The 14,553-nt window shown below is 58.5% G+C and overlaps 1 protein-coding gene across 2 annotated transcripts in view; it reads left to right on the top strand.

The window, feature by feature from the left end:
• Window positions 1–14,553, top strand: part of CORO1C (coronin 1C) — an 83,542-nt gene that overhangs the window by 44,569 nt on the left and 24,420 nt on the right. For both annotated transcript variants that reach the window (XM_055147318.1, XM_055147319.1), the window contains one exon: window positions 10,059–10,181. In XM_055147318.1, coding sequence (XP_055003293.1) covers window positions 10,059–10,181 — 123 coding nt within the window. The remainder of the gene's footprint in view (window positions 1–10,058; window positions 10,182–14,553) is intronic.

Here is a 14,553-nt window from a genome sequence, read left to right as displayed (position 1 = left end):
CCTAGCTCAGGGGGCCTGGCAGTGCTGGGGGGGCACCTGCGGCCCCGGAGTCGAGCGAGGGTCGCAGCTGCTGTGTGCAAGTCCTTACCCTGCGGCTGTTTCAGTGAGATAGTTCTTCTTTTTTTTTTTTTGCTTTATTGGTCACACCTGGCGATGCACAGGGGTTACTCCTGGCTCTGCACTCAGGAATTACTCCTGGCAGTGCTCGGGGGACCCTATGGGATGCTGGGAATCGAACCCGGGTCGGCCGCGTGCAAGGCAAACGCCCTCCCGCTGTGCGATCGCTCCAGCCCCCATCAGTGAGATAGTTCCTCCAGCAAGTCACAGCTGGGCATTCCTGCCGCTCGGCTGCTCTGCAGGCCTCGGGCTCCACAGCTGGGCGCGGCAGGTGTGCCTGACCCACGGCGCCTGCCGTTCCGCGGCCTCCCCGGGGTACTGGGGCCCAGAGAACGAGCCTGTCCTGGAGAGACGCCTTCTCGCCAGCTCCTGGGCTCTGAGCAGGGAGGCCGCCCCGCTCTGACCGTCTGAGGCCGTCTTTGGCTGGCTTCCTGGCTCTCTACACGTGTGGCCCCTGGGCGGCTCCTAACTGCCCCCCCTGCCCCGCCCTCCTGATAGCAGAACTGCTCGGCCCCAGCCTGCGCCCCCGGGAGGTCACCGGGAGGTCGTGCTGCCCCGTGATTGGCTTGTGGGTGAGACTCTGACACCGCAGGCCCTGGGGAGCAGTGCCCGGGCCCTGGTACCTGGCCGGGCACCGGGAACCTCCTGTCCGCGCACAGCCGGTGTGTGTGTAACCTGCCGGTTTTTCTCACACTTGCTTCCCCCTTCCACCCCTTCACCAGAAGCCTTTAGTCGGCTCTTCTCCCTTGCTCACTCAATGCTGCGTTTGCTGCTGCCAGAAGAGTTTGTGACGGCGTCATAGCCAAAGGACAACACGTCTTAGTAGCGTCGTGATTCCTTCCCGTGACCGGCTGCCTCTGATGTCACCTCGTGGGTGTTTTCTGCTGTCGGAAATCTGGTGTGGATGCCGGGTGATGCTTTAGCCGTTTGCCTCCCGCCTTTCCGGGCCACAGTGTCCTACCAGTTCGCACTCATCGATGTCCCTCCCCCTGCGGGTGCTGATGTGGGGGTGGTGACCGGCAGCTGTATGAAACCCTGCACGTGGCTCCTGGGCCCTGATTCACGATGCTGGCCCTGGGGGTCACACACGTCACCTGCACACGGCCTCATGGGGGCTCTGCTCTTCAGTTGTGGTGCTTGTGCACGTTCAGGCAGGGTCACACTCCCAGCCACAGTGCTCGCACATCCCTTTGGCCGTGGTGCTCGCTGGGACTCAACACCCTTTGGTTGTATACTTGCATATACCTGTCGGGTAGTGTGGGTTGGGGGGTGGCCCAGGACTGTACTTGGTTCATGCAGTCGCCCCAGGTATGGGGTTCGCAGTCTCACTCATGCATGCAGTAACCCCAGGGTGGAGCTCTCAGCCTTACTCTCGGCACATGCATGCAGTGACCCCAGAATGGAGCTCTCAGCCTCAGTCATGCATGCAGTGACCCCAGGATGGAGCTCTCAGCCTCACTCTCGGCACATGCATGCAGTGACCCCAGAATGGAGCTCTCAGCCTCAGTCATGCATGCAGTGACCCCAGGATGGAGCTCTCAGTCTCACTCTCGACACATGCAGTGACCCCAGGATGGAGCTCTCAGCCTCACTCTCGGCACATGCAGTGACCCCAGGATGGAGCTCTCAGCCTCACTCTCGGCACATGCAGTGACCCCAGGATGGAGCTCTCAGCCTCACTCTCGGCACATGCATGCAGTGACCCCAGTATGGAGCTCTCAGCCTCAGTCATGCATGCAGTGACCCCAGGATGGAGCTCTCAGTCTCACTCTCGGCACATGCAGTGACCCCAGGATGGAGCTCTCAGCCTCACTCTCGGCACATGCAGTGACCCCAGGATGGAGCTCTCAGCCTCACTCTCGGCACATGCAGTGACCCCAGGATGGAGCTCTCAGCCTCACTCTCGGCACATGCAATGACCCCAGAATGGAGCTCTCAGCTTCACTCTCAGCACACGCAGTGACCCCAGGATGGAGCTCGCAGCTTCACTCTCAGCACACGCAGTGGCCCCAGGATGGGCTCGCGGCCTCGCTCTTTAGGGCGTACTGTGCTCTTGAGCCCCTCAGCCGTCTCTGGCCCCTGTGACTCTTTTCCATTCTGTGTGCCTGTGTGTGTCGGGGGGCAGCCTTCTCAGTTGTGAGGTTGGCACCCAGCTCTGCTGCTGTGGGTGGGCCCGGGCAGGCGCTGTGGGTCACGGGTGCTGGTGCTGCCGGGATCTTGCCGCACTCCTGTATTCAGAGACGTGGCAGAGCAGCGGGCAGAGGTAACAGAGTGGAGACGTCAGGGTCCTTTGGAGCTGCTGCCTGTAGTAGGCGCGTCCACAGAGGGTTGCTTGTTTTTGTTCTCGGTAGAAAGGAAGGGAACAGGCGGCAGCTGCCCTGTAAGTGACGCTCCACCCAAGACCCTTCAGACGACGGAGCAGCGTCCCCAGACGCCGGCCTGACAACGTCTGTGTTACAGACGTGTCGGGGCTGACTGAGCTGAGAACGGCAGAAATGGGTTTTTGCCACCATGAAGTGTCGTACTTGACTGAAGAAAACTGGTGAATAGCTCTTTACTTCCAGCCAGACTTCCTGAATTTTAACCAAAAAAAAAAAAGTCAATTAGTAAGCTTCTCCGTGTGTGACCCAGCGAGTGTCAGTACTTCCACGTTCCCGACTGTGCCGTATAGCCAAGCTGAAGTTCTTCTTGGCCGAGAGAAATGTCCTCAGTGTCCTTGGCTATTCTCCGTCCCCTCAGGTCTGGGGCGGAGGGTGGGGGGAGGCGAGGCTAGGGCAGGGGCCCAAGGGAAGAAGCGGCTGCAGGTCAGGGGGTGGCTGAGGGTTGGCCTCGGCACAGCCCCCCTTGGGCCTTCGAGCACCCCTGGTAGTGGCGCCCCCCCCCCCGCAACCACGAAACCCAGAGAGAGAAATGGTTGCCTTAGGCCCATGTTTTTGTTGTCGTTGCCGAGTTGTTTTTCGACTTAAGGTTAGTAACTGTGCGTTCATGTTTTCTCAATTCATTTAAAATTCTTTTTTAAAAAAAGTAGGAAAGAACTCAAACAAAACAGTAGGGTATGCATTTACTCAGCCACAAGATTAACCAGATGTTCGAGAGTTCCACCATGTTTCATAATCTCATTTTCAGAAAACAGCAAAGCATAACAGATGTAGGGAAGCGCCGTTCCCCTTCCCTTCCTCTCCCCTCTCTCTGAGGTGATTCTTCAAAGTCGGCGTGCATCATATCTTCCTGGACTTCATACGTGTGTGTCACAAGCCATGGTGGTATTTGTTCCTGTACCAAAGTCCCATCTGGGTCGCACGGAGATTAGTTTGGGCTGGAGCGATAGCACAGCGGGTAGGGCGTTTGCCTTGTACGCGGCTAACCCGGGTTCGGTCCCTCGGAGAGCCCGGCAAGCTACCGAGAGTATCCCGCCCGCATGGCAGAGCCTGGCAAGCTCCCCATGGCGTGTTCAATATGCCAAAAACAGCAATAAGCCTCACAGTGGAGACGTTACTGGTGCCCGCTCGAGCAAATCAATGAGCAGTGGGATGACAGTGCTCTAGTCCTACGGTGATACCAAAGGACCGTTGAATTGCTTTTGATTCCCCCCACTATTCAGATGGTGCTCTCATCCATACCCAAGTTGGGCAGGATGCCAGCGCCTCTCCCACCTGCCCCCGGGGCTCCTGAGCGGGCTGCCGTGCCCTCAGCCCCGCTGTGAAACAGCGAATTCCCGTAGTCTCCTGGGAGCGGGTTTCTCTTCTGCTCCGAGGCCTCACCCTGCAGTGCTCAGGGGCTTCTTCCATCAGTTCAGCATTTGGGTGAAACGGTTTCGCTCCGAGGCCGGAGCCCAGGGCTCCCACGTGTGACGCTTGCACACCAGCCCCCTGTGAGCCGTCTGCCAAGTGCCCCTCTCTGTGCCGGCTTTTATGTGACACTTCTGTTCTCAGGTGTCAGGTGGTACCTGTTTGTCTCGTTTACGGTTTCGCTGACCCCGTGGATCTGGGTGTCTTCCCGTGCACCCTCCCCCTGCACCCGTTCGCTTCCCCACTCCTTTCTTCTGAGTCCCCTGCTCAGCCTGTTGTCTGTCTTCCTCTTCGCTTGTCTTGACTTTGTCAGGTAGATACAGTGTGATGCGTGTAGCGCGGGGGGCCGTATGGTATGTCGGGGATTGAACCCGGGTCAGCCGTACGCAAGGCAAGGGCCCTACCCGCTGTGCTATCGCTCTGGCCCTATAGAGACTTTCTCTAAGACTTTCTCTGTCGGAGGCATTGTTTCCTCTACGTGATTCTCTGTGTCCCTGCCTTCAGCAGGGTCCTGGGGCAGGTTTGTCCTGGGGCATCTCTTCCTGACCGGAAAAGGCCCCTGGACTGTCAGCTGGCCGCGTGAGTCGGGGCATTTGAATGATTGACTGATGTGGCCCAGGTCTATTGATCCCTTCATGTATTTACGCGTTGACACTTTTTTCTTGGAGATTGTATGGCTCATCTGGAGAGTTCCGTTTTCCCCATCAAGTGCGTGTTGTATTTTGTAAATGTCTGCCGTATTTGTAAGTTTATGTCACTCTTATGTCATTTTATTTTGGAGGTGTCCGGGATTACTCCTGGCTCCGCACTCAGACTATATGGAATGCCCGGGATCGAACCCAGGCTGTTTTGCATGCGGGGCGAGTGCCCGGCCCGCTGTGCTGTCCCTCTGGCCCCGGCTTGTGTCTCTTTTAAGAAATGTCTGGTATTTGTGACTTTCCTTCCCCTGCCCCAAAACTATCCAATTTTGTTGCTTTGCTTTCTTAATTGTTTTCTTTCTCACTAATCTCTTTCTCAATTTTATATTCTTTGGATGCGCTATTTAATGTTTAACTTCTCCAGCTAGATGCTCGGCTCCTTCTCCCAGTTTGCTTTTGAGCTCTGGGCCAGGTCCGGGTGCCGGGGCCGCTGCCCCCGTCCAGACACCGACCAGGCCCGGCCCCGCTTAGCGCCCAGGGTCGGGTGACATCAGGCGAGACGGGGCGCCTGCAGGGTGCTGTGGCCCTGGACTTGGGGCTGCTTCTGACTCGAGAGGGTGGGCGCCTGGTGGTGCTGGGTCGGAACCGGCAGCTGCAGTGCGCAGAGCCTGACCCCAGCCCGCGGGCTCCTGCCGCGCCCATGGCTGAGTTCCGTGTTTTATAATGTCACTTGATAGGTCACTTTTTACTGGCACATTTTTACTGGCCGTTATAACTTGCTATGTTATTTTATAAATTGGATTTTTGTCAGATGAGTGTTTGGGAAAAGTTTTGGTTTTAGTTTCTATTAATTTTTAGTTAGACTGTGCTCTCTGACAGATCGATTTTCTGCTATTTTTGCAGTTTGATTTGTGGTCTCCTAATGGATTATTCAAAAAAAAAATTGTGTGTGTGTGTGTGTGTGTGTGTGTTGGAGCCACACCTGGCTGTGCTGAGGGCTTGTGTGTGTGTGTGTGTGTGTGTGTTGGAGCCACACCTGGCTGTGCTGAGGGCTTGTGTGTGTGTGTGTTGGAGCCACACCTGGCTGTGCTGAGGGCTTGTGTGTGTGTGTGTTGGAGCCACACCTGGCTGTGCTGAGGGCTTGTGTGTGTGTGTGTGTGTGTGTGTGTGTTGGAGCCACACCTGGCTGTGCTGAGGGCGTGTGTGTGTGAGTGTGTGAGTGTGTGTGTGTGTTGGAGCCACACCTGGCTGTGCTAAGGGCGTGTGTGTGTGTGTTGGAGCCACACCTGGCGGTGCTGAGGGCTTGTGTGTGTGTGTGTGTTGGAGCCACACCTGGCTGTGCTAAGGGCGTGTGTGTGTGTGTGTGTGTGTGTTTTGGAGCCACACCTGGCTGTGCTGAGGGCTTGCGTGTGTGTGTGTGTGTGTGTGTGTGTGTGTGTGTGTGTGTGTGTTGGAGCCACACCTGGCTGTGCGGAGGGCTTGCTCCTGGCTCTGCCCAGGGACCATCCTTGTACTCCGGGGCCCGTGTGGGGTGTGGGGGCTCAAGCCCAGGTGGCCGCTGTACTGTCTCTCTGGAGCGCGTCACTACGAGCTCCTGCCACCCCGGCAGTGTTGGGGTCCCGGAGGGGCTGGGCTTTGAGCTCGCCGGGCGTGTGCTCCCCCCCGGTCCCGGGATGCGCATCGCTCGTGATGAATTCGTCCGTGTTCCTGGCAGAGCCGCCCGCCCGGTATACGCATGTTTTTCTTTTTCTTTCCTCTTCCTAGTGCGCTGGGTCAGATTTTCTTGTTAAAAAAAAAGTTCTGGCTCCCTCCCTTCCCGTCTCTCCTTCCTTCCCTCCCAACGTGCTTTCTGAAAGTTAAACATTCTCTTTCCTTTCAGTGTTTGTGCTTTCACGCTCTTACGTAACCTGCCGTCTGAACCCAGCCCGCCGCCGTTGGAGTCTGACAGTGCTCTGACGTGCTCTCGTTTGATACCTCGGCCCCGCCTCGTTCTGTCAGCACCCCAGTTAGTCACCGTTACTGCTGTTTGTACTGCCAGTGCCAGTGAACTCTTAACACATTTATAGATTGTTGTTTTTTTTTTTTTTCCCCTTGCTCATTGTTGTTCTGGAGTCCAGGTTTATTCTAGTTCTTGTTATTTTCCTGAAATAAGCCATTAAAGTTCATTCGTAATCTTTGGCATCAATCTTAGGTGTAAACCCCTAAAGGCTGTCTATGGTCAACTGCCTTTTTGTTTTTTTATTTTGAGCATCATCAATTTTTTTGTTTATTTGTTTGTTTGTTTTTGCTTTTATGGGTCACACCCAGCGGATGTTCAGGGGTTACTCCTGGCTTTGCACTCAGGAATCACTCCTGGCAGTGCTTGGGGGACCCTATGGGATGCTGGGAATCGAACTCAGGTCGGCCACGTGCAAGGCAAACGCCCTACCTGCTGGAGCATCATCAATTCTATTTATTTATTTATTTATTATTTATTATTATTATTATTATTATTATTATTATTTTGGTTTTTGGGTCACACCCGGCGATGCACAGGGGTTACTCCTGGCTTTTCACTCAGGAATCACCCCTGGCGGTGCTCAAGGGACCATATGGGACGCTGGGATTAGAACTCGGGTCGGCCGAGTGCAAGGCAAACGCCCTCCCCGCTGGAGCATCATCACTTTTGGACGGTAGTTGTATCTGGCTATAGAGTACCGGGGTGATGGCCCGTCTTAGCCTTCCGGGATGTTGCCCCTTGACTTCTGTGGCTGCTTTGGAGAAGCCTTCTCCCTTCCAAGGAGTCTGGTCACTCTCGGTGTACACCGGTGTTCTTCAGCCGCCTCACTCCTGGGCTGAGGCAGATTTGGTCCGCAGGTGTAGAAAAGCTGGTGAATGCTGGTGGAAATACTCTTTTTTTTTTCTTTCTTTCTTTCTGATTGCCTTTTGAGATCTCCCCCCCTCCGATGTGCAATGGTGGCGTACAACAGCCAGTCTTGCACACCCGCACTCGTCTTAAACCCGGGCCCGCCGGCCTGGGTCCTGCCACGGTGGGCGCAGGCAGCTGGGAGGCCGCCGTCTCTGGTCTCCGCCGGCAGAGGGTGCAGCCGCAGCTGCCGGTTGCCCTCTGACGTCAGCCCCGTCGGGTTCTTTCTGCCTGTGCTGTTTGGGGCTCGGGCGTCTTGGGTTTGAGGCCTTAACTCCTGGACTTGGGAAACTCGCAGCCCTCTCTGCAGCCTTGCCTCTCGCCCGTTCTCTGCCTCGGCTCCTTCCGGAGCGGCGGCTGGAGTGTGCAGGAGTGTGTGCCCTTCCGGTGTCGGCAGGATGCGAGTTAGGAAACGTCGGTCTGAAGGCTCCGTCGCCTCTGCTCCAGCTGTAGGTCATACCCGGCAGCATGTCACACGAGGGGGCTGGAGCCACAGCACAGCAGGGAGGGCGTTTGCCTTGCACGCGGCTGACCTGGGTTCCATCCCCAGCACCGCCAGGGGTAATTCCTGAGTGCAGAGCCAGGAGGAACCCCTGAGCATCGCCAGGTGTGACCCAAAAAGAAAAAAAAAACAACCAGCATGTCACATGGAATGCAATGTGCAGTGATCTGTGTGGGGCTCCTGCCAGCCTAGTGTGGGGGGGCTACGGCCACCGGGCGTTGGGGCCCTGGTGGTGCCAGGCATCGCCAGACCCGCGGGCAGGGAAGGCAGAGCTGTGGGATGGTGACGTGGGTCCGTGTGAAGCCCCTGTCTGGGGCCCTGCCCGCCGGCCACCCTTCAGGAGACAGACAGCGTTCCCGCCCTGCCCGGCCTCTGCTCTGCTCCCCCCGCCGAGGGCCCCCCCCAGAACAGCTGGGTTCTGTACCCACGGTGCTGTCCTGTGTGAGTCCCCCGCTGGGGGGGAGGGGGCCGGAGCGATAGCACAGCGGGTGTTTGCCTTGCACTCGGCCGACCCGGGTTCAATCCCCGGCATCCCATATGGTCCTCCAAGCACCGCCAGGAGTAATTCCTGAGTGCAGAGCCAGGAGGAACCCCTGAGCATCGCCGGGTGTGACCCAAAAAGCAAAAAAAAAAAAAAGAAAAAAAGATGGTGGGGAGGGCTGTTGGCCACGAGGTGTGCCGACCCAGCGGGGACCCCGCCTTCCTCCCGAGAAGCTGTCCCCGAGGCCCACTGGAGGGGTCCTCTGGCCCGGCCTGCCCAGGAGTGGCACCCGCATGGCACCCCCGCCACCCCGCACTGGCGCCCTGGTTCCTGGCTTCCTGCCGGTTCCCGAGGGCTCCGGGCCGGAAGTGCTCGCGGGGAACACACAGGTGTTCTCTGTGGTGGTTTTGTTTCGGGCCCCGCCTGGCGGTGCTCAGGGATGACTCCTGGCTCTGCTCGGGGATCACTTCCTGGCAGGGCTGGGGGGACCAGAGAGGGGCCAGGGATCGACGTCGGTTGGCTGCGTGCGAGGCAGGCACCCTACCCGCTGGCCTGTCTCTGCAGCCCCAGGGCCGGGTGTTCCTCGAGTGTTCTCTGCATTCCCGTACGTGCCGTCGGAGGAGCTGGGAGTGTTTCACTGCACAGACAACAGGCTGGAGGCCGTGACTGAGGCCCGGTGCTGCCCAGACAGCAGGTCCCAGACCTGACCCCAGAGCTCCGAGGCTGCGGCTGTGACCTTTGCACCTTACACGCCCGCTTCCCTGGCGGGCCCCCGCAGCCTGGCAGCCTGGTCGGAGCAGAAAGGATCGATCCGGCTTGAGATAAGCAAGTCCCGTCCCAGGGGTTAGTGGCTGCAGCGAAACCGGGCCCATCGCTGTGTTGCAGAATCACCGTTTGCAGCCCTGCTTCTTGAGCCCGCTGACCCTCAGAGCGACCGCCACTGGCCTGTGGGCTTGTCTTGGCTGCCAAGGCAACTGTCTGACAAGCTGGGCCGCTTGTTAGGGCCGGCATTAGGTTGTGTCCGAGGGTCATTACCGAGGCAAAAGAACGTGTTCCTGGCCGGGGTCTGAGAGCAAGCACAGCGGGGAGGGCATCGGCCTTGCGTGCAGCCCACCCACATCCCATCCCCGGCATCCCATGTGGTCCCCCGAGCCTGCCAGGACGGCCCCCTGAGCACAGAGCCAGGAGCAAGCCCAGAGTGCCTCCGGGTGTGGCCCCTAAAACCAAACCACCGTTCTCCCGCTGCTGTGTCTTTTGCGGTTGGGTTTGGGTTTGGGGCCACTCCTGGGGGCCCAGGGCTGCTCCCCACTGTGCCCTCAGGAATGGCGCCTCAGGCGTGGTCGCTGTGTCCTCCGTGTGCCCGGCCGCTCCCTGCCACCCCCTTGCGTGTTCCGAGTGGGACGGTGGGGGATGACCGAGTGGGAGTGGGGGATGACCGAGACGTCGGCGGGTGTGACTCGGACAGCCTGGCACTTGGGTGAGAGGGGACAGGGGACAGGGACCCGGCGTACACTCAGCTCTGGGCCCCCAGTCAGTTCCCCGGGGGGCAGGAGGCGGCCTGGCCCCGGCAGGCAGAGGCGCGGTGTGGACGGGCGTGCTGACGGCGGCCTTCCTTCCTGTCTTGCAGACCGGCCGGATCGACAAATCCTACCCGACAGTATGCGGCCACACAGGACCCGTCCTCGACATCGACTGGTGCCCACACAATGACCAGGTCATCGCCAGCGGCTCAGAAGACTGCACGGTCATGGTGAGCCCCGGGGCGGGGGCGGGGGCGGGAGCGGGGGGGGGGGGTGGGGGGCAGCACACGGCCCAGAGACTCGAACTCGGACCCTCAGAGCGGCTTCCAGTGTCCACTGACGCGGGCCAGGATTTGGCCACGCTGAAGTTTAGTGACAGCTGAATCTTTGCACGGTACTGTAATATCCAGACCTGCTGCTGAAGGGTCTTCTTTGGGGGTCTGTGAGTGAATGGCTCACACGTCAGCTCTGTGGGGAGAGTTGATTTTATTTTTTTCACAGTGAGTCAAATGTTCTTTAATTTTTTTAAAAAAATTTTTTTCACCAGTGCCCATATCCCACCACCATCCCACTGGTGAAGGGATGGTTGTTTCAGCATTGTGTAACTGAGACTTAAGCCTGAAAGCATTGTAATTTTCCACATGGTGATTCAATAAATAAATAAAAATTAAAAAAACATTTTTTTAATGAATCACTGTGAGGTACAGTTACAGACCTACAACTTTTGTGCTTACGTTTCAGTCGTACAATGATTGAGTACCCATCCCTCTGCCAGTGCCCGTTCTCCACCACCAATGTTCTCAGTATCCCTCCCTCCTCCCTCCCCCACCCCCCACCGCCCGCCTCTGTGGCAGGGCATTCCCTTGTACTCTCTCTCTCTCCTTTAGGGTTTTGTGGTCTGCAATACAGGTATTAAGTGGCCATCGTGTTCGGTGTATAGTCTACTTTCAGCCCGCATCTCCCATCCCGAGCGGGCCCTCCCAGCACCCTCTACTCGGTGGTCCCTTCTCTCTCTGAGCTGCCTTTTCTTCCCCCAACATGCAAGGCCGGCTCCCAAGCCATGGCGCCATCCTCCTGGCCCTTATCTCTACTATCCCTGGGTGTCAGTCTCCCATTTTGCGTGGGAAAAGTTTAGGGAAAATAAAATGACCTTCTGTTGAACCTCAAGCCCGCTCCCCAAAAATTACAAGGAGAGAGAAAAGTCAGGGCGAACCGTGTGTTAGGAAGTGGAGCGAGGTGGGACGGGTTGGACAGGCGGGCGGGCTGTGTAGGCGGGGAGAGGGCAGGGGCCCCGCCCGTCCCTCGGCGTCTCCCGCCCGAAGGTGTGTTCCCTTGGGCCCACCCAGGGCAGACACACAGACCACCTGAGAGAATTGGGGCAGGGGTGGGGTGGGGTGGGGAGCCCGCCTGTGGAGGGGGGGCTCGGGGATCACTCCTGGCTAGGGCTGCGGGAGGGGCAGGCGCTGTGCTCGGCGAGTGCCCTCACCCCTGCGCTGTCCCGCCGGCCCCGCTGAAGTATTTCTCCCGTGAGTTCTTCACATTCCCTTCTCAGATTCCCACAGGAGATTCTGTGTGAAACTGAACCCCGGGGTCCTGTTCTTCCCCGTTTTTTCCCTTTTGTGGTGCTTGCTGGTGGCTAAGCCCAGGGCCCGCCTCACCCCTGCTGAGTCACATCTCAGCCCTCGGGTCTGTGTAAATGTAAACTTTCTTGAGGATTTGCTTTTGTGGGTTTTTTTTTTTTTTTTTTTTTTGCCACACCTGGCTGTTCTCCGGGCTCCGAATTCGGGGACCACTCTCGGCGGTGCTGGGGGACCACACGGGGTGACGGGGATGGAAGAACCCAGGCGGGCCCTGGCAAGGCAGGCGCCCTGCCCGCTGTCCTCTCTCTAGCCCCCTCCAGCGGGAAGTGTTTCCTTCTTCCGAGCCTTAAAGTGCTGCTGGTGTGGGTCAGTTCTGACCTCGCCCAGGTCCGCGGTGGTGCTCGGGCAGCCGCCGAGGCGGGCAGAGCCGCAGGGGGCGAAGGGGGTCCTTGCTGGGTGAGGGCCCCTGTGCCAGCCGGGCGGCGGTGGCACCACGCTGCTTTGGATTGCCCACCTCGTGTTCTGGGAACTGAACCTGACGGAGAAGCAGTCTGTGTCGAGACCCTTCTACCGCGACACCCTCTCCTTAGCTCTGTCGTTGAAACGTTGACCCCGTTTCCCTCCCCGGCCCTGGGCGGAGGGTCTCGCCTCCTGTGACCTTCTAACTTGGGCACCCAGAGCCTCGCACAGAAACATGCGGCTTTTAAAGCAACGGATCCCCGTAGCGCACCTGCCAAACCGATCATCATCGTTAAGTGGCTGCGGACACGTTCTCTGAGGACGGGGACGGGTTGTTCCATGAGATCCCGGGCCCTCTGGGTCCCACATGGCAGCGAGGCTCCAAGCTGCTTCCTGGGGGTAGCATCAAGTCGTGTGTAAACCCCGACCCCAGTCTCATTGTTCCTGCTCTCTCGGGGCTTCTCCGGAGGGAGCCGGGCTCGAGCCCAGGGCTGCGGGGCCCAGGGGCCTGCGGCGTTGGCCTTTATCCACGCAGCTGGTCACTTTTAGTTCATAATGCCCGAGAGAAATCCTCCTCCTCCTCCTTCAGCCTCGTGGGCGTGGCACGGATGGATGTTTCAGTCACTTGCAGCCTCTCTTCCCCCGCGTTTGTTTATGATTGGGGTCGTCCTAAGACACCGCCACCGCGTAGCATAGAAACGGACACACATGCTTCATCTTCTCCTACATACCTGCTGAACGCCTTGTTTCCTACTTTGTGCTCCTGGAGGGGGGGAAATATTGCATGGTTAATGAATTCTAGATTTCCCCCATCCCCTTGGCTGTCAGAGGGACACTCCTGCTGCAGGTAGGTTTTGTTCTCCTTGTGAATTCCCTCCGCTGGCTTTGCTTGGGAAGAAGGCGGGAGTGATTCTGCAGTGATCTCGGCCCCTCTCAGGCTGAGCCTGTTGGTTTCAGCCTGTGCCGACACCCCGGGCCGCTCCCCAGCAGGGGGGCAGGTCACTTCTTGACCCGGGGCAGGTCACTCTTGGTTTACTCCACCTGGATGTTGCCCCAGGTCTCCCAGGCCTTGAGGCGTGGCCCCTGTGGTGGATTATCCTGGTGGATTGTCCCCAGGTTTCTGTAGGGAATTGTGCTGTCCTCTTTTTTTTTTTTTTTTTCTTTTAGGGTCACACCTAAAAGAATGCTCAGGGCTTACTCCTGGCTCTGCACTCAGGAATTACTCCTGGCGGTGCTCAGGGGACCATATGGGATGCTGGGAATTGAATCCGGGTCGGCCGCGTGCAAGGCAAACGCCCTACCCGCTGTGCTATTGCTCCAGCCCCCCATGCTGTCCTGTCTCCTTTTTTTTTTCTTTTGCTTTCTGGGTCACACCCAGTGATGCACAGGGGTTACTCCTGGCTCTGCACTCAGGAATTACTCCTGGCAGTGCTCAGGGGACCATATGGGATGCTGGGAATTGAACCCGGGTCGGCCGAGTGCAAGGCAAACGCCCTCCCCGCTGTGCTGTCGCTCCAGCCCCTGTCCTGTCTCTGAAGGCGTCTCAGTCCCTCAGATTCCCTTTGGAGTTGGTTACCGCTCCGGGGGAGGGGAATAGCCTTCTTCTGGCCGTCACTCGAGTGCCGGTGGCGAGTTGGCGGTGGGCGACCCGCGGGGGGACGCACTGTGTCTGGGCGCGCTCTCTGCGAGACTGTGTCTGAGACGCTGGTGCCTCCAGAGTGCTGCTGGCTCGGAACCCGAGTCTCTCCGTCCCCTGCTTCTCCCTTGGCGGAGCGGCTCTCTCCCTGCATCTAGGATTCCTGGGCAAGGAGGCTGCCAGCCATCGGGCTGTTCTTTTCCACACACGCGCGGTCCCGCGTTCGAGGTGCCGGCGCCGTGTGAGCCCAGCCTGTGCCTGCTGCGAGTTTTCCCTGAGTGACTCGCTGGTTCATCCAGACACCCTCGGCGCTGGGGGAGGGAGGAGTCTCCACCGCCCCCTCCCTGTCCCAAACAGAGCTTTGCCTTCGTCATGTGTTGTCCAGATCAAAGATCATTTCAGGAACAAGCCTTTATTTAAAAAAAAAAACAAAAAAACGGGGCTGGAGCGATCGCACAGCAGGTAGGGCATTTGCCTTGTGTGCGGCCAACCCGGGTTCGAATCCCAGCATCCCATAGGGTCCCCTGAGCACCGCCAGGAGTAATTCCTGAGTGCAGAGCCAGGAGGAACCCCTGTGCATCGCCGGGTGTGACCCAAAAAGCAAAAAAAAAAAAACAACAACACAGTAAGCTGGGGTGGTTGGCTTTTGTCCCCCTGCCACACCCCCCGCACCCGTTGCAGGCCCAGCCGAGGGTCTCCGGTGCCCACCCCTGGCGTCTGCGTTCGTGCGGCCTCGGCCCGGCCTGCAGACCTGCGCAGTGGCCAGCGCTGCTGTCTGGCCCTCACTGACCGCGGCATGAACCCGCGCCTTCCACACACGATGCGAATCAGGTGGTGGGTTCAAGGAAGGACAAGCGCCGTCCTCAGAGCCCCGCTGTGGTGCGTGGGGGGCCGCGGGAGGGCCAGGAAACTAATCCCAGACGCCCG

This window comes from Sorex araneus, chromosome 9 (assembly GCF_027595985.1).
Source record: "Sorex araneus isolate mSorAra2 chromosome 9, mSorAra2.pri, whole genome shotgun sequence".
NCBI lineage: Eukaryota > Metazoa > Chordata > Mammalia > Eulipotyphla > Soricidae > Sorex > Sorex araneus.
This window is presented reverse-complemented; position numbering and strand designations above follow the sequence as displayed.